We start from the raw sequence: 18,705 nt of genomic DNA on the forward strand, positions 1-18,705 counted from the left end.
TATGTGGGTGGAAGGGACGTAGAATTGCTGATGGGAGATGAAGACGCTCCTTGCCTGGGAGAATTGCTCAGCATCTGTACAGAACCATGGCCTCAGCTGAAATGCTGCAGACACATGCAAAAGCAGGGACACGGGACAAATGCCAGGGTCCTGTGACAAATGTCACGGTCCTGCGCCCAGACTGACACCTGCTGCGTTTCCCATGGAGTGCAGTGGGCTTGTGCTTAGACCCAGCGCGGTGCGCCTCTCTCCCTCCCACCCCAGAGGGAGCCATTGTCCCAAGCTGGAGCTCTTTTTTCTGGCCATGTTTTTATGCATTTACTACAAATGGATGCACCTGACACAGGACCTAGGTTTTTGTGAGTTTAAACACAAAATTGGGAGAATGGGAATTGTCCCACCGTATGTCTGAGTTTGCACGTGCTGTTCATTCATGGTGTTTTTGAGACGTATCTGTGTTGCTCCACATCTGCTGGGTTCATTCACTTCAACCACTGCCTGTGCTGTAGTGTGTGGGCACCTTTTGTCCACCTGTTTCACCATCAGTGGTGTCGCACCTGTTTCCTGGAGTATGTGTGGGTCAGTCCCTCTCAGATGTGTACCCAAGGCCTGCTTTGAGATGTGAGAACCGTCGTTCGGGCTTGGCGAGGGCTGCACTTCCATCCTCCCAGGCAGCACACATTCCTCGGTCTCGACTCTCACCCGTTGTGAGTGTGCAAGGATGCCACACTGACGTCGCCAACAGCACATGTGCTCGGGAGCAGTTCTGGTTTCTTCTCTGCGAGCTGTGTTGCTGTGATCTTTGCCCATTTTTATCTTGGGCTGCTTTTCCTTTCCTTACAGATGTGTAGGGCTCTTCAGGCCCTCGGGAGAAGCTGTCCTGGTGACAGAGGCCTGGCAGGTCCCTCTTCCGGCTGTGAACAGGTGCTGCGGAATGCAGTTTCCTTGCTTATCCTGCCTGTGGCCTCTGAGGGATGTCATGGCCGAGTGTTATGTGTGTATATGAATGTGTGTGGCTGTGAGAATGTGTGTGTGTATGTGTGTATATGTGTGTGAGAGCCTGCGTGTGTGTGTGCACGCACTGTACCTCTCCCTGTGTGGTGAAGCCATCAGATCGTGCGCTCACTGGTCCCAGTTGTTGAGTCCAATGAGGGTGAGTTCAGATGCTCTGTGGTCACTTCCCGTGCTGTGCTTTGGGGACACTGCGATGATGCACCAGCCAAGCAGGGCAGGGTGGGACCCACTTCCGTCGAGCTCCTGTGGATGGTGAGCACACCCAGGAGCCACCTGTGGGGCAGGGCAGGGGCTGAATCCCACTGGGGGTGCCTGTCTCTCACGTGACAGGAGTCCAGGGCATGCATGGCAGCTCCTCAGTGTCATCTCGGGCCAGCTGCTTCCGTCACTCCTCTGTGGCCTGGAGCAGCCTGCTGTCTCCCGGTCACGAGCCGGCCGTGGGCATTAGCACCACAAGAGCAGGGTCCGTCCACCTTTTAAGGCACCTCCCCCCCACCACACAGTGACTTCTGTTTCCTCTCATTGGGCGGAATCGTGTCATGTGGCCGCCCAGTTGCAAGGGAGCCCTGGAAGGGGGGTTTGCAGTGGGGTGTGTGGGCCCTGTCCAGCAGACCTGGCTGGTTGTGACAATGCCATCAGTGGCCCTGTTGTCACTTTGGCCTTGCTTACGTTGCCGATTAGGTTAGGAAATGGTCTTGATTCTGGGACACGTGCGCCTGAAGTGACCAGTGTAAAGCAGCACCTAATATATGTTTTGGCCAAATGGGCATTTGTTAAAAAGAAGTTTGGTCAGAGCTCGGTGTCACCATCTTTGGACGAATTTATGTGATATAAGAATACATCAGATTTTATTCAAAAAATTATTGCAATTTCATCATTACATACTTTAATGGCAAAATATGCTATTAACAGCGCAAGGCCAGTATGCTCCCTGCTGCAGCTGCCCGTGAGGTGGCCCTCCCCAGGGACGCCGACGTGTCAGCCGCCTCCAGCATGGCTGTGCGGAAGCAAGGCGTCCATGGACAGCTCCAATGGTGACGTCGCCTGTACGCCACCGAGCCGAGCAGGAACAGTTGTATTGGAGGCGTGTGGGTGACGAGAGCGAGGTTAACAGCTGGTGTTTGTGTGAAACTGGAGTCAAATGAGGACTGGGCACTGTGCCCACGTGGGCCTGGGCAACAAGCGCGGGCCTGGCAGCTGCTGTGGATCGCACAGGCTCGTGCGTGTGCCTGCTGTCCAGAGGTGTGCACAGTGGTCATAAGCGTGCAGTGTCGGTGGGTGTGCACAGTGGCTGCGGGTGTGCACAGTGGTGGGTGTGCTGCATAGTGGGTGTGCACAGTGGCCGTGGGTGTGCACGTTAGTGGGCATGCACAGTCTGGGTGTGCACAGTGGTCGGTGTGCATAATGGGTGTGCACAGTGGCCGTGGGTGTGCATGGTGCTGGTGGGGTGTGTGTGCAGTGTCTGTGGGTGTGCACTGTGGTAGGTGTGCACAGTGGTGTGCACAGTGGCTGCACTTTGGTAGGTATGCACAGTGGGTGTGCACGGTGGTCGTGCACAGTGTCTGGGTGTGCATAACGGTGCCTGTGGGTGAGCATAGTGGTGGGCGTGCTGCATAGTGTGGGTGTGTGCCATGGGGGTGGGTGTGCACGGTGGTGGGCATGCACGGTGGGTGTGCACAGTGTCTGTGGGTGAGCATAGTCGTGGGTGTGCTGTACTGTGTCTGGGTGTGCACAGTGGCGGTCGGTGTGCACAGTGCCTGTGGGTATGCATGGTGGTGGGTTTGCACAGTGACCCTGGGCATGGACTGTCTTGTTCTGCTGCAGTGCTGGTGGCGTGGTGTCCACAGGCTGGCTGAGCACTGGTGGCAGCTGCAGTGAGCGTTGCTTCTTGCCTGAGGGGACTTTGGTCTTGCTGCTCCTCCTGTCTTGGGGTTTTCTAGAGCCCTGAGTGCCCTCGCCCTGAGGTCAGCACTGTTGTCTGTGAGAAGAAGCTATGTCAGGCTCTGGTGACACTCACTTCACCCTGCCCAGCCCCAGGAACTGCTGTGGACCAGGTAGCTAGAAGATTCGCCCTGAGTGGTGCAAGGGGCAGGACTCGTGGCTGGGGCTCCACACTCAGGGTGTCTGGCTCCTTCATCAGGTGATGGCTTCGCCCTTTCATTCGCACTCACTCTCCTTTTCCTGTTTTTGGGGCCTCTCCTCGCCTGGCCACCTGACCGAAAGATTGTTTTATGTGATGTGATTCACACAACAAGTGCTTCTGCCTTAACCCCAGAGTGTGCGCCTTGGCTTACGCCTGTGATCCTAACATTTTGAGAGGCCAAGGCTAGAGGATGGCTTGAGCCCAGGAATTTGAGGCTGCAGTGAGCTATGATCACACCAGTGCACTCCAGCCTGGGTGACAGAGCAAGACCATCTCTAAATTTTTTAAAAAAGAAAATGAAATACATAAAATAAAATAAAAATTAAAATAAATCCAGCAACTCAGAACCCTTGGGAAGGGTAGGCTGAGGCGCCCCAGGCCGAGGCGGAGGCGGCTGCATTGAATGGTATTTCTGAAACAGAAGAGGGACTCTGGCAAACAGTCGTAGGTGTGGAGTGGGGAGAGGACCTACATGCTCTTTGCGACCTCACAGATGACCTTACTGCCCAGCACAGGGGCTGCAGAGACCTGGCCTGACAGGCCTCGCCCACCGGGCCACAGCACCCTCCTTTGTCTTCTTCTGTGACTTCTTTGGAACAATCACACTGCACCTAGAGAGACCCTTACTGGTGCATATTTCTCTTCTCTTTGGATCTGGTGACTAGAAAATACAGACAGGCAAAAAGAAGAATTCACTGGGAATCCCGCCACCTGGTGGAGATTTTCGCATAACCGCCTGGCGCCTGCGCCATGTGCTGAAGCCGGCCTTCCTGCTCAGCTCACCCTGCAGGGCCCCCAGTGCCTGTGACTCTGAAGTGAGACTAAGAGTCCTCCTGAGCGGTGGCTCAAGCCTGTAATCTCAGCACTTTGGGAAGCCCAGACGGGTGGATCACGAGGTCAGGAGATCGAGACCATCCTGGCTAACACGGTGAAACCCCATCTCTACTAAAAAATACAAAAAACTAGCCAGGTGAGGTGGTGGGCGCCTGTAGTCCCAGCTACTTGGGAGGCTGAGGCAGGAGAATGGTGTGAACCTGGGAGGCGGAGTTTGCAGTGAGCTGAGTTCCGGCCACTGCACTCCAGCCTGGGCGACAGAGCGAGACTCCGTCTCAAAAAAGAAAAAAAAAAAAAAAAATCTTCCTGACCCTGTGACAGTGCTGAGTCTTCCCATGGCGTTCCTCTTTTAGTTGCTGCCGTGACGACTCAGTCGTCCTGGACTCAGCTGTGGCCATGATAGCGGATTCCCTAGACAGGTGTCGCTGTTGACGCTTTGTTATGGAATCGGAGCAGGGGCGCGGCAGAGCTGGACCATTAGCCACGTCTTCTGGTTTCACACTCGGGATCTGAGGATCTGGGGTCACAGGTACTCCCCTTTCAAGTAGCGACCAGCAGGAAGGCATACCCCAGCTCTGGGCAGACCGTCTGCCCGGCCTCACAGCCCAGGTCTGCTGGCAAAGGGCTTTCCTCTCCGTGTCTCAGTTTCCCCTTGTGAATGAGCCACCTCATTCACAAGGTGGCTGTAAGTAGGACCCCATATCGAGCGAATTGTGGTTCTTGACATATAGCAAGTGTTGCTGGACACAGCAGTGCCATAAAGGAAGCGTGTGTGCAGCTCAGCAGTGGCCTGGCCAGGATGTTTCTTTCTTATCAGGGAAGGCTGTGCGTGGGCACGTCTAGCCGGGTGTTGAGGGATGCGTAGGAGTTTCCCGGTGTGAGCAGGCAGGATGAGTGTGTGTGTGTGTGTGTGTGTGTAACACGACCCGTTTGGGAGCATGCTTGGTACGGCTGGGCTGTGGGGTGGGTAGGTGGGGCCCAATCTTGGAGGAATGTGGCGGTGTACAGAAGCAGCCCTGAGTGTTGGAAACGGGAGCGGGAGCTCCTCCTTGCATTTTAGAAAAGTGGCTCTGAGTGCCGAGCGAAGCAGGCTGTGAGTGGGGCTGGCTCTGAAGGCAGGAGCCACTGAGGAGGGGTTTCCTGTGCAGAATTGAGGGGGACTTGCTGCAGGTCAGGGGATGGAGAGAGGGACAGACAGGCTTGGGACACAGGGTGGAGGCAGAGCCGAGCAGGCAGGCTAGGGGCTTGAGTTGGCAGGACCTGCCGGCAGGGACTTGGGATTTCCAAGGGGTCGTCCCATCTCCAGCTGACAGATAAGCAGGTTCGTTCCACGACTTGCCAGGAGTCTCTGTGAACAGCCATGAAGCGGGCCTCAGGCTCAGGCCCCCTGACTCCAGAGTCCGTGAGTGCTGGCCTCCCGGGAAGGTTACCGCTTCTCATCGGCGGAGGTGATTTCAGTTGCAAACAACAAAAGTTAATGATTTGCTTGTAACCAAAAGAGTGTGGAGGTCAGGCCAGTTTCAGGCGAGGCGGACTCAGCGGCAGGGCAGTGTCGCTAAGGGTCCAACCTTCCCGGCATTAGCTTCATCCTCGGACTAGCTCCCCTCGTGACCCCGAGACAGTGGCCACCAGTTCTAGTGATGAGGAAGGTCTTTGTCACCATTAGAAGAGTGTCCTTGTCCCGAAGGACTTTCTTTTTGCTTTCTTTTTTTTTTTTTTTGAGACGGAGTCTCGCTCTGTCGCCCAGGCTGGAGTGCAGTGGCCGGATCTCAGCTCACTGCAAGCTCCGCGTCCCGGGGTCACGCCATTCTCCTGCCTCAGCCTCCCGAGTAGCTGGGACTACAGGCGCCCGCCACCTCGCCCGGCTAGTTTTTTGTATTTTTTAGTAGAGACGGGGTTTCACCGTGTTAGCCAGGATGGTCTCGATCTCCTGACCTCGTGATCCGCCCGTCTCGGCCTCCCAAAGTGCTGGGATTACAGGCTTGAGCCACCGCGCCCGGCCCCGAAGGACTTTCCTACCCAAAGGTAAGAGTTGCTGTGACTACCTGAAGCAGGTCCCATGGCCATCCCAGAGCGGGGGGCTGGAAAGGGCTGCGGGCTCAGCCTAGATCGTGTGCCCCTCCCTTGACAGCTGAACACACCTGGGCTGCCCGGGAAGGCCCTGGAAAACCTTCTAGCAGTTTCCATCCAGCGCCCTGAGTGCTGGCACCACCTGCTGCCAGGTTCCGGTAGTGCGTGGTTTCTTCAGGTCATGCAGAAGCCCTTGCGGCTCCCGACGTATGTGCCTATAAGATACCTCTCTTTTCTTCTCATAAAACTAAGGACAGCAGAAACAAATCGACCCAGAAACATTCAAAGATTTCTACAACTGCTGGAAGGAGACAGAAGCAGAAGCCCAGGAGGTCAGTCTGCCGTGGCTGGTGATGGAACACCTGGATAAAAACGAGTGTGTGTATAAGTTGTCCAGCTCCGTCAAGACGAACCTAGGCGTTGGCAAGATCGCCATGACCCAGAAGCGTCTGTTCCTCCTAACCGAAGGAAGGCCAGGCTACGTGGAGATTTCCACCTTCAGAAATATAGAGGTAAGGGCAGCACGGGCAGGCGGCGCCGGACCCCACCTGTGTTTAGGAGGCAGATGGCTGGAGCGGGCCCTGAGCTCTCTGCCAGCCATGCCAAGTACCAGCCACAGACCTTCTGCAGACCACTTGGCTTCCTGTCCCTCAGTTTGCTCATCCGTAAAGCAGGAATAAGGCTGATACCTTCTCAGTGGGCGGTGGGGATTGAATCGTTTACGTACGGAGCAGGCTTAGAATGGTAACTGCTTTTCTAACACAACTGACTTGCATCTGGGAGGCAGGAAGCAAGAAGCGATGTGGGCTGACATTCTCATTAGGGACAGCAGGATGCGTTCATTCATCCATGAGATGTCTACTGAGAAACTGCCGTGTGCCGGCCACAGTGAGCTACAGTAGCTCACATTTTCTAGTCACAGTCGGACCTGGTTCATGTAAAACAGAACAAGTTTATTTTATAACAATTAAAAAATCTTCAAACAGTTTTAACATCCTACTTTAAAGGTAGTCATTTTCCCTGTCGAGGAAATCTGAATTTCATCCTGATTCACCTTACGCCTTATAGTTGTTTCCCCAGATTTAAGGGGACTGTAAGAGGCGTGTCAGATACCCGAGTGTTTTGTGTGATCACCTGCTGAGTGGTCATAGAAGCCGGAAGGGCAGTCAAGCCACAGTCGCAGCCCTTAGTAAATGCTCGGCCAGTAGATCCACCTCTTGCTGTTGGCCTTCAGTTTCTTCTTTTCTCCACACCTGCTTTGCCAGACTTCCTTCTAGAATTCCAAAGAAAGGTAAATAAGTACCAGGAAAGGGAGATGGAAGTAAAAAAACAAAACAAAACAAAACAAAAAAAAAAAGCGGGAGAGAGACATATTTCAGGATGTGAAAGAATGCGCCGCCTTCAGACACTGGGCGAGCCCAGCTGTGTGGGTGCGTGTAGGTGCTGCACCCCGGCGAATCCTACCTGCCGTCCACGGGAATACCGCCCCTCGCCCCGGGCCCTGCCTTCCGCGTGCCAGCAGGGTTCGTGCCTGCAGCCCATCTGCCTCTTCATTCCAGAGCCCACTCTGCCGCTGTCTCTGGTTAATCCACGTGTTCTCTGAGTGTGACCTTCCTAACTCTTCCTTTTCTGCCTCTGCAGGAGGTCAGGAGCTCCTCTACTGCATTTCTGCTTAGGAGAATACCCGCTCTAAAAATCAAAGTGGCGTCCAAGAAAGAAGTCTTCGAGGCCAACCTGAAAACTGAGTGTGACCTTTGGCACCTGATGGTGAAGGAGATGTGGGCTGGGAAGAAGCTGGCCGATGACCACAAGGTGGGAGACGCGGGTCCCTCTGCCCTTTGCTGTGGCTGCCTCGGGGCCTCTCACCGCCTGCGGGTCCTGTGGCGGTCCTCAGCTGTGAGCGCTCGGGGCCAGGTCGGGGTCTCCTAAGCAGAGTGAGTTTGTCGGGCACCACCTTGACAGAAGCATTGAAGGAGTTGTGGTCTGTGTGGCCCAGCGAGAGGTCTCCTGGCGCTAGGGAAGGGCATGATGAGAAGACGCAGGGCGGTCTAGGCAGGTGTGGGTGCTCCACTGCCCGCTCCGGGCTGGCGACGTCCCAGAGAGTGGGGCTGGGGGCTGGACGGTGCTGGTGCTGTCCACACCCGCAGGCCGGACTTGGGTGTTTTGGGCTCCTCTGCTCTGAGCGACTCTTCACGGTCACAGGATTTGGAATTTGGCAGGGGCAGTACTGCTTTCCTTCCACAGGGTTAAGATGATTTTCTAGGGATTGTTGTACCTTAATTTACTTTGGGCCAAATTGATAGCTTTGATGATATCAAATGACAATTGCACCGTAATGAAGGGAACCACGGGCAGGTGGTGTGTACGGGAGGCATCCACGCTGCTCAAGGGCGGGACAAGACAGGAAGACACCTTAGAAAATGGGCAAAGGCCATGAACGTGGAACTCATAGAAAGGGAACAGTTCACCAGGTTATAAAGAGGTGCATAGCCCCACTACTCCTCAGAGAAATGCCGGGGACGATGGCACCCACCACAGTGGCAGTGCTAGGAGAAACAGACGGGGCCACAGCAGGAGGGCTGCTGTTATTACAGGAAGTTCCCGGTCACAGGGCGGAGGGTGACTGGGTCCTGTTTAAGATCCCAGTGCCCTGTGGCTTTTGGACTAGCCATCTGATGCTATACCCACTGGTTTACAGAGCATAAACCAGCATAGTCAAACCAATGCCCGTGGGCCTGCGGACTGTCTTTGTAAGTAAAGTTTTACTGGAACACAGTCCTGCCTGCTTGTTTATGAAATGTCCCTGGGTGCTCCCGTGCCACAGTGGCAGGCAGTGGGTGATCTCAGCTGAGACTGGCCACAAAACTTGAAATGCCTCCTGCCTAGCCCCTTCTAGAAAACACTGGCCGAGCCCTGGTATAAACAATCAATATTTGTCTTAACTAAGAGAAAAAATATACGATATAAGATCCAAATTCATCGGTGATTTAAACTCTTCATGTCACTTTGAAAAAAATGCGTTTTGGAAGGATTGTTCCATGTGATGAGACAAGGTCTCCAGTGAACTGACCTTAGCGATTCTTGCCGTTTTGAAAGGCACGTGTTTCTGTTCTAGGACCCTCAGTACGTCCAGCAGGCACTGACCCACGTCTTACTGATGGATGCCGTCGTGGGCACGCTGCAGTCACCAGGCGCCATCTACGCTGCCTCCAAGTTATCCTACTTCGATAAGATGAGGAAAGAAGGTAAGATATGCTCGTTCTTAGTGTGGATCATTGTCCTGATTACACACCTTAAGTGATTTTATCTGGTCGATGTCTGTTTTATCAAGTAGAACCAAGCCCAGATCTCCCGGTTTTTTCTTTTATATTTGTAATTTACTTTCGAGTCGCACACGTTGTCTGGCATCTTTCCTTCCTTCACTGCACAGTGCACCTTGGAGCCCCTTGCTCATCTGTTCAATTGAGGCACCTCGTCGTCTGTGTGTCTGGATAGCATTCCAGAGTACACTGCAAGCATTTGTGGTGATTCTTAGTTGCAGACAGCAGCCTTTCCTCTGGCTGGCTGAAGCACAGTAGAAACCTGTGGGAGGCTGTGGAGCGGCTCCTGGAATCTCTGACTGGCGGGGAGCGGGTGTCTGGGGCTTGCAGTTAGGAATGCACCTGCTGAGAAGCTGGGCACCTCTGCAAAGCCAGCCCGTTGACTGATGGGCTTCACCGCTGCGTGAGTGAGCAGAGGCCCTGCACGTCAGGATCCGCCGTCTTCTTGATTGGGTCAGCTGTCCCAGACAGGAACCCTCTGGCCATCCTGTAGATATGGATCTGGCTCTCGGATTCTGGAAGCCACAGGGGCTGATGCTAGGCTCCCATTTCCTTCTCGTGAAGGTCTTCGAGCCGAGGGTTTTCTGGTCTTTTTGTGACTGAGTGATAGACATTGTTTGGGTGAAGGACGTTTGGTCTGTCCCTTCATCAGTGAGTGAGCGCTGGCGTGGTCTCCGCGTTGTGGCTGCTGTGGGCATTCATGTGCAAGCTCTGGTGTGCACACCTGTTTTCATTTGCCTTGGGCATAGATCTAGGGGACTCTGGCTTTCTAAAACGTTGTCCCAGAATTAGGAACAAACGTCACTTACATGTTTATTCGCTTGGGTACAGTTTGCTCTCTTTGTGGTGTCTGTCACCAACTGCAGGACCTCTGCCACTCTCTGGGCACAGAATCCCTCTCCCACGTGACCCGGGGGACCTTGAGCTGCAGCAGCAGCCAGGCCCAGGTGCCTGCGTTCCTGCAAGGCCGGCCGAGTGGCCTGAAGGAGCTTTTGTCCAGCAGTCCTGCAACCAGACATTGATTGCTCTTTTCTTTCTCTTGGGAACAAAATCAAACAGCCGCCCTACTTCAGCGGCTGATCTCATTCCAAACTCATGACTAATCTCTGTCGGGCGTTTACAGGAAAGCCTTCGAACGCCTCTGCTAGCAGCGCATGACGGCAGAGGGGCACTGCCACGCTGGTGTCACTCGGTGTGGTGCGCTGGCTCCCGCGCCCGCCTCACAAATCCGGAAACATTTTCCCGTGGGTAAAGCTCATGACACATGAGCCTGAGCTTAATTTAGTAGCTTATGGGCAAGTCATGATGGAAGGTCTCCGACTGTACGGAATTAAATAATAACCGAAGGTGTCATAATCCGAGGCAGGAGCTGAAGAGGCGTTGGCCGCGGCCAGCTGGCTTTCACTGCAGCCCGGTGGAGCCCGCCAGCCTCGTGCGGAGTCCCGCCCAACCCCCTGCTGACAGTGTGATCCTCCGTCGATCACGGATGTGGATGTGTGTCGGGTTCTTCATCTTTCTTTTCTCAAAATGGGGATAACGGGACCAGTCTCTCAGGTTGTTGTGAGAGTAACAAAATGATGGAAGAGAAACACTTAAGGGGCAGGCCCTGGATGGCGGGGACTGAGGAAGTCCTTGACGCAGGAGGCTGAGGTGTCCGCAGGGGATGGCAGGAGAGGCCGCAGAGCAGGCTGGCCCCAGGGGTCTCCAGGCGGGAGGCCGCTTGAGGTTTTGCCTGGAAACATGGGCTGGATTGGATAGCAAGAGGAGTGTTAGGATCTCCTGAGGAGCAGTGGTTTTGAACGGGGGCGACGTTGCACCCCTCCCTGCGGAGAGGCATTTGGCAGCGCCTGGAGATATCTGTGGTTGTGTGTGAGACGCTGCTGGCATCTTATGATGCTCAGCATCCCATGGCACACAGGGTGCCGGGCATTCGCCCACAGCCGGGATCATCCAGCCCCACGTGCCCCTGCTTCTAGGTTGGGAAACTGCACCCATGGGTTGGGTCTCTGGGTCTCACCTTGGGAAGCCTTCGTTACTGAGGAGAATTTTATGTTTCCGCTTTGCTGGGCATTGTGTCATGTTTGGGGGTAGCAAGCAGGTGGGATGGCTCAGGAGCAGAGAAGAAGGCTGTGTTTAAACAAAGGCGGCTCGAGGCAGAGGGGCGTGGAGGCGTGGTGTGGACACAGGTGGGGGATGCGCCTGGCCACTCACTCGCACGCCAGGTGACAACCAGGAAAGGAGGCCGAGAGAGCGTGACTTTCTTTCAGCGCCCCGGGTCCAAGAGAGTTTCGTCTTCACAAATTAGGAAGTTTTACCTGCAAGCTGATACTCTGCAGAAATCAGAGTGCGTGAGGCTGCTGCCTTGCGTCCATTTCCTCGAGGCTGTGACAGTAACACTCCAAGTGTCTTGTGTTTCAGTGCCCATGGCACTTCCGAAGACAACCGTGGAGACGCTGAAGCATAAAATCACCCCCTCGGCAGGGGAGACGTTCCCTCAAGCGGTGGACGCGCTGCTCTACACGCCGGGTAAGGCCCCTCTGCCCGCTCCTCACTGCCAGTTTTCAGACAACCTGACGCGCTCAGGTTTGGGTTCAGGGTCAGCCCTGAAGTGAAAGGGGAGCCAGTGTCACGGGGTAAGTGGGGACAAGGTGCCTGTTGCTCTCTGAGGTGAAGTACTGAGTGACAGGTGTGCAGCTGGTCCAACCGCTCTGTGGACTTGGCCTCACGGTGACCGGAGCCTGAGAGCCCACGGTTGATGGAAATGGCGCCAGCACTTGAGCTCCCACCCCAGGGCTGCCGTCCCTCACCTTCTAGCAGTCGACGGTCACACTAGCTCTTTCTTCTTTTGAGACGGAGTCTTGCGGTGTCACCCAGGCTGGAGTGCAGTGGTGCAATCTCAGCTCACTGCAACCTCCAACTCCTGGATTCAAGTGATTCTCCTGCCTCAGCCTCCTGAGTAGCTGGGACTCCACGCGCCGGCCACCATGCCCGGCTAACACACTGGCACTTTCTAAAGCACTCTTGCTCACATTGTTTCCCCAGAAGCTTTTAATCGGCTTCTTTTGTCATCGTGATAAGGTGATAGCGCCTCAGATGTTTGTTGTCATAGAAACTGGAATGACAAGGAGCCTGTGCGGCCCTAAGTGCCTGCCAGTCCCTCTTCTCCATTGGGTGCGGCTGCACCTGCACCTGCCTACTCTGCTTGACTTTCCTGGGACCCTGCATGCCGCATCAGGGTGGTGGCAGGATAAAGAAATGGGCGCGGCCAAGGGTCTTGGTATAAACAAAGATGGCTGTCATGTTGCACGTTTAAACTGTGGAAAACACTTTTTATTTAATTCTGGCTTACGGAGAATGCAGCACAGAAGCTTATGTTGAGGGTTCTTGGTGTGGGATGACAAAGGAATACAGTTCTAGGCAGAAAAGATTTTTATTTTTTGTTTTGTTTTGTTTTGTTTGACACGGAGTCTCACTCTGTTGCCCAGGCTGGAGTGCAGTGGCGCGATCTCGGCTCACTGCAAGCTCCGCCTCCCAGGTTTACGCCATTTTCCTGCCTCAGCCTCCCCCGAGTAACTGGGACTACAGGCGCCTGCCACCACACCTGGCTAGTTTTTTTCTGTTTTTTTGTTTTTTTTTTTTTTTTGTATTTTTTAGTAGAGACGGGGTTTCACCATGTTAGCCAGGGTGGTCTCGATCTCCTGACCTCGTGATCCGCCTGTCTCGGCCTCCCAAAGTGTTGGGATTACAGGCTTGAGCCACTGCGTCCGGCCATATTTTTTATTTTTTTGAGTCCGGGTCTTGCTCTGTTGCCGAGGCTGGAGTGTAGTTGCGCAATCACGGCTCATTGCAGCCTTGACCTCCTGGGTTCAAGTGATCCTCTTGCCTCAGCCTCCTAGGTAGCTGGGACCACAGGCTTGTGCCACCAAACCCAGGCACGTGCCACCAAAACCAGGTGATTTTAAAAAGTTACGGAGTTTTTAAAAAAGGACGGGCTTTCGCCATGTTGCCTAGGTTGATCTCGAACTCCTGGGCTCAAGCAATCTCTCTCCGCCTTGGCCTCCCAAGGCGCTGGGATTACGGATGTGAGCCACTGCTCTCAGCCCAGAAGGGATTTTTAAAATCATCACTTTGTTTGTTGCATCTGCGTCTGCAGGTGTCAGCCGTAGGCGTCACCCCTTCTCACAGGCCGTGTCTGCGGCTTCACAGAGCACCTGGCCATTCACACACAGAGCTCATGCTTCAGGTGGGCAGAGAAGCTGTGTGTGAAGTGATTTCCCCATAAGAGAGTTTTTCTCTCTTCACGGGATGCCAAGAAACCTAAGAACGCCATAGACCCTGTCTGAGGAGCAGGCAGCGTCATCAGGGCCGCCCCGCGTGAGGCCTACCCAATGTGTCTAAGCCGGGCTCCTGCTGACTTCGCCAGAGATAACGCCACAGACCGCGACACTTTGGCCGTGGCATTTGACTGCATGGTATTTTTAGGTCCTGGTTGGTTTCCCTGAAATGAGACTCACTGTGGGCTTCCGGTTGTGATGGGCGAGGAGTTCAGGCGGCTTCCCCTCCGGGAGCATCTCAAAGGCCTGCAGAGCGCGTGCCAAGCAGCCGTGGAGAACGGGGAAGCCGCCTTTTCCTGTGGCTGCCAATTCTGGAAGGCGTGGCCGAGAAGCTGGTAGCCGAGCAGGGCTTTTGCAAGCCTTCTGGGATTATAGAGACAAGAGGTGGTCAGGCCCCATCAAGAAGGGGGAGTCTTGTGACTCCCGTTAGCTTGGGGCTGGGTCTCCGACAGGTTCCGAGGAGTGAGGAGAACCAACCCGCAGGCCCTAAGGCCACAGGTCAGCCCTGGCTCTGCCGAGGGGGAGCGCGCCCCTCAGGGCAGTGTCTCACCCATCGGAGCAACAGACCGCTGGAATCGCACCCCGGAAAGACGGGGAGGCCTGCCCTTCTGGACTCAGGATGGAGGCAGCTCCGCAGGGCCAGGGGTCGCTTGAATATCCTCAGGGCAAAGGTGAAACCTCACCCCTTCAGACCGCACTGGGGTCAGGCCCAACGAGGCTGAAATCTAAATGCGGTGGTAAAAGCAGGCAAATGTGAACAATGAAAGCAAGCAAACTTCTAAGCAATAGGGTAGAAGAATATTTTCATGACTTTATGGTAAAGAAAAAAGTCCTAAATTGTATATAAAAATGCTAACCATAAAGGAAAACAGTGTTGGATTTGACTATATTAAAAGCAATGATTTTATCATTTTTATGTTTTCTGAGACAGGGTCTGGCTGTCACCCAGGTGCAGTGGTGCGATCACGCCTCACTGCAACCTCTGCCTCCTGCGCTCTAGTGATCCTCCCCTGTCAGCCTCCTGATTAGCTGGACTACAGGTGCACACCACTTCGCCCAGCCAATTTCTGTCTATATATTTTTTTGCATAGATGGAGTTTTGCCATGTTGCATCAGGCTGCTCTTGAACTCCTGAGCTTGAGCAATCTGCCGGATTTGGCCTCCAAAGTGCTGGGTTAGCGGTGTGAGCCACCACAGCTGGCCTAAAGCAATGATTTTAAAAAGAAGACACTTTTTTTTCCTGCTTTCAAATGAGCTGGTTTAATTCATGGTGATAGAGAATTGAGGGTAGAAGACCAAAGAGCGCCCTCTGGCAGGCTTCTGGGCGGCTTTACCTTACAGTCACAGCTCAGGTGGGACTGACGGTGAGACGCCACTAGAGATGTCACGTGACGTGCCACTGTCAGATTTTTAAAGTTTATTCTTGAATGTGCAACAGGCTCCAGGGCAACACTCATTCTAGGTGAAGATGGCAAAAGCTGTCCTGGCAGGGATGCAGGTGTTGAAACAGGAGTGGCGTCCAGGCCGCCACCGCCCAGGCACAGGGAGCACGTGCTTTCCGCCAGGGGTCTTAGTTCCAGCTGTGGCTGGGCCTCCCTGCGGCCTGTGCTTTCGGCCCCTTGAGGTTCTGGTCCGTTTTGCTTTCTGCTGGAAGCCTCGTCATCCCTGTCCCTCTCCTGGCCCTGCTTCTTGGGCTGTCTCGGAGGCTTCTTGCCACCTTCATGGCCGGACGCGGTGCCTACGGCCCCTTTCCCAGACCCTGCCACAGGAAATGGACAGAAGACACTTTTGAGAGGTTGCAGATGTAAGTTGCAGACGGGGAAGGGTCTTTAAAATGGCTGCTGCTAAAATCATTGTGTTTAATGCAGTCAGATTCACCAGTCTTTTGCTTTATGCTATTTTTCTATGTAATTTATGAATACAGCACCATGGAGTCAGTTAGGGGCTCATATCCAGAACACCAGGACAGCTGGCTGGGCGTGCCTGTGGTCCCAGTGAGGCGGGAGGGTGGCCGGAGCCCCAGAGTGGGAGCCTGCGGTTTGCTGTGATCGCACCTATGAACGCTCCTGCATTCCAGCCTGGGCAACATGGCAAGACCTTGTCTATTAAAAAAATAAATAAATAGGCTGGGCGTGGTGGCTCAAGCCTGTAATCCCAGCACTTTGGGAGGCCGAGACGGGTGGATCACGAGGTCAGGAGATTGAGACCATCCTGGCTAACACGGTGAAACACCATCTCTACTAAAAAAAAAAATACAAAAACTAGCCGGGCGAGGTGGTGGGCGCCTGTAGTCCCAGCTACTCCGGAGGCTGAGGCAGGAGAATGGCGTAAACCTGGGAGGCGGAGCTTGCAGTGAGCTGAGATCCGGCCACTGCACTCCAGCCTGGGCGACAGAGCGAGACTCCGTCTCAAAAAAAAATAAATAAATAAAAGTAAAATAAAATAAAGTAAAAATAATAATAACAGTTACAAACTAGGGAGAATGAGACACAGACATTTCCCACAGGAGGGCAAGGGGATGGCTAGTTAAAGCCATCAGGCTCATTAGCAATTAGAGAAGTGCACTTAAAGCACAATTTAAAAGCCAAAAGCTGCACACCCTTAGAATGGCCAAAATTAAAAAGATGGGCACCACCAAGTGTTGGGAAGGATGTGGAGCCCGTGGCACGCGAGGGTGAGTGGGGCGCCATGGCCCCTGCCGCCATCTCTCCAGCTGCCTGCTCTCCCTGCCTCCCTCCCGCTGTGCCCACCTGCCCCTCTTCCGGTTCCCTCTGCCTGGCTGTTTTCTCCAGTGAACGATCACTCAGCCGGCAGCTCCTGGCTTAGCAAAGCTCACGGGCATTCGGCTCTGCGTCCGCCTGTGGCTCTGCGCCCGTCTGTGTGGCCCCCTCACCACCCAGCTGCCCCCTCTGATTCTGAGCTCCCAGAGGGCAGGGCAGCCTCTGCCTAGGCACATCTTTGTATGTCCAGCACCTAACATGGGCCTGGCGCTTAGGCGGGTCCAAGAGACACCTGAGTAATGGCACCAGTCACCTGCTGCTACAGCAAAAGCGTTCCCTCCTAACAGTTTTGGGCTGCTCTCTCTTCTTTAGGGCATCTTGACCCAGCTGAAAAAGTTGAAGACGCTCACCCCAAGTTATGGTGTGCTCTGAGCGATGGCAAGGTGACCGTGTTCGATGCTTCTTCCTGGACCATCCACCAGCACTCCTTTAAAGTGGGCACTGCAAAAGTGGTGAGTACATGAAGTGTCAGGAAAGAAGCCTCTGGATTCACGTGATTTCTGAAACCTTAGTGTGTTCATCCATATTCGACAGGAGGATACAAACTATTCCACAGCATCACTCAGTTTCTGTAAACAGGGGGTCTTAACTTTTACCTAGAGTTTTTAAATTAAATGTAAGCTTGTTCCAAACTTCTACTTACATGTCCTTATTGAAGGAGAAGATAATGGCTTTGACTTTCTCATCTAAAAATAGATTTCAGGCCCCCATCTAAAAATAGATTGTGGCCGGGCGCGGTGGCTCACGCCTGTAATCCCAGCACTTTGGAAGGCTGAGGTGGGCGGATCATGAGGTCAGGAGATCAAGACCATCCTGGCTAACACGGTGAAACCCTGTCTCTACTAAAAAAATACAAAATATTAGCCGGGCGTGGTGGTAGGCGCCTGTAGTCCCAGCTACTCAGGAGGCTGAGGCAGGAGAATGGCGTGAACCCGGGAGGTGGAGCTTGCAGTGAGCCGAAATCGGGCTGCTACACTCCAGCTTGGGTGACAGAGCAAGACTCCATCTCAAAAAAAAAAAAAAGTAGATTGTAGGGGCTCACACCTGTAATCTCAGCACTTTGGGAGGCTGAGGTGGGTGGATTGCCTTGAGCCCAGGAGTTTGAGACCAGCCTGGGCAACAGAGTGAGACCCCATTTCTACAAAAATTAGCCGGGCGTGGTGGAGTGTGCCTGTGGTCCCAGTTACTTGGGAAGCTGAGGCGGAAGGATTGCTTGAGCCCAGAAGGTCGAGGTTGCAGTGAGCCAGGATTGCACCACTGCACTCTAGCCTGGGTGACAGAGCCATACCCTGTCTCAAACAAACAATAATAATAATAATAAAATAGATGTCAGTTCTGTGAAGTGGAACCATCGTGGTCTCTGCCTGCTTATTAGGGGCCTCACACGACCCTTTGGGAACAATTTCCTTTTTTTTTCTTTTTTGAGACAGGATCTTACTCTGTTGCTCAGGCTGGAGTGCAGTGGTTCAATCGCGGCTTACTGCAGCCTCGACCTTCTGGGCTCAAGTGATCCTCCCACCTCAGTCTCCTGAGTAGCTGGGACTACAGGTGCCCGCCACCATGCCTGGCTAATTGTGTATTTTTTGTAGAGATGAGGTTTTGCCATGTTGCCCAGGCTGGGAACCATGTCTTCCATCCCATACTGCAGCACTAAGGTTCCCATGGACCAGGGCCTTAAAATGAACCTACAGAGTTTCCTGGGAACCCTGGTGTTTCCTGGTGGCACAGTGGTTACGGGGTCTCTTTTGGACCAAAAGAGGAGACAACTGCCTCTGCAGTGACTTGAGTGTTATCCACCTGTCCCCATGTGCCAGGTGGCAGAGACGAGCGTCCAGCAAAGCTCAATGTCCACTCCTCACACGTTGGGCCTTTCATTTAGAGCAAGCGTGTCCAACCTGTGGCCTGCAGGCCGCACGTGGCCCAGGAAGGCTTTGAATGAGACCCAACACAAATTCGCAAACGTTCTTAAAACATGATGAGTTTTTTTGGCAATCTTTTTCCTTTTAGCTCATCAGCGATCATTAATGTGAGTGTATTTTATGTGTGGCCCAAGACGATTCTTCTTGGCTCAGGGAAGCTAAAAGATTGCATACCCCTGATTTAAAGCAAGTTTGAATTGTTTCTGATCATTTTAAAACAAGGCAGTGCCATGGTGTCGTCTCTTCCATGACCGTGGCATCCTGAGGGTAGAAGCTGGGATTCCAGCCCTG

The 18,705-nt window shown here is 53.8% G+C and overlaps 1 protein-coding gene across 6 annotated transcripts in view; it reads left to right on the plus strand.

Moving 5' to 3' along the window:
* The window catches only part of DENND3 (DENN domain containing 3), a 46,450-nt gene that overhangs the window by 18,912 nt on the left and 8,833 nt on the right, over nucleotides 1-18,705 (plus strand). For all 6 annotated transcript variants that reach the window (XR_003309471.2, XR_003309472.2, XM_031935921.1 and 3 more), the window contains exons 9-13: nucleotides 6,314-6,573; nucleotides 7,703-7,873; nucleotides 9,177-9,306; nucleotides 11,800-11,907; nucleotides 16,808-16,947. Coding sequence is in view for 4 of the 6 variants with exons in the window: in XM_031935921.1 (XP_031791781.1) it covers nucleotides 6,314-6,573; nucleotides 7,703-7,873; nucleotides 9,177-9,306; nucleotides 11,800-11,907; nucleotides 16,808-16,947 (809 nt within the window). In the remaining 2 variants the exon portion in view is untranslated. The remainder of the gene's footprint in view (nucleotides 1-6,313; nucleotides 6,574-7,702; nucleotides 7,874-9,176; nucleotides 9,307-11,799; nucleotides 11,908-16,807; nucleotides 16,948-18,705) is intronic.

This window comes from Piliocolobus tephrosceles, chromosome 7, assembly GCF_002776525.5.
Source record: "Piliocolobus tephrosceles isolate RC106 chromosome 7, ASM277652v3, whole genome shotgun sequence".
Taxonomy (NCBI): Eukaryota; Metazoa; Chordata; class Mammalia; order Primates; family Cercopithecidae; genus Piliocolobus; species Piliocolobus tephrosceles.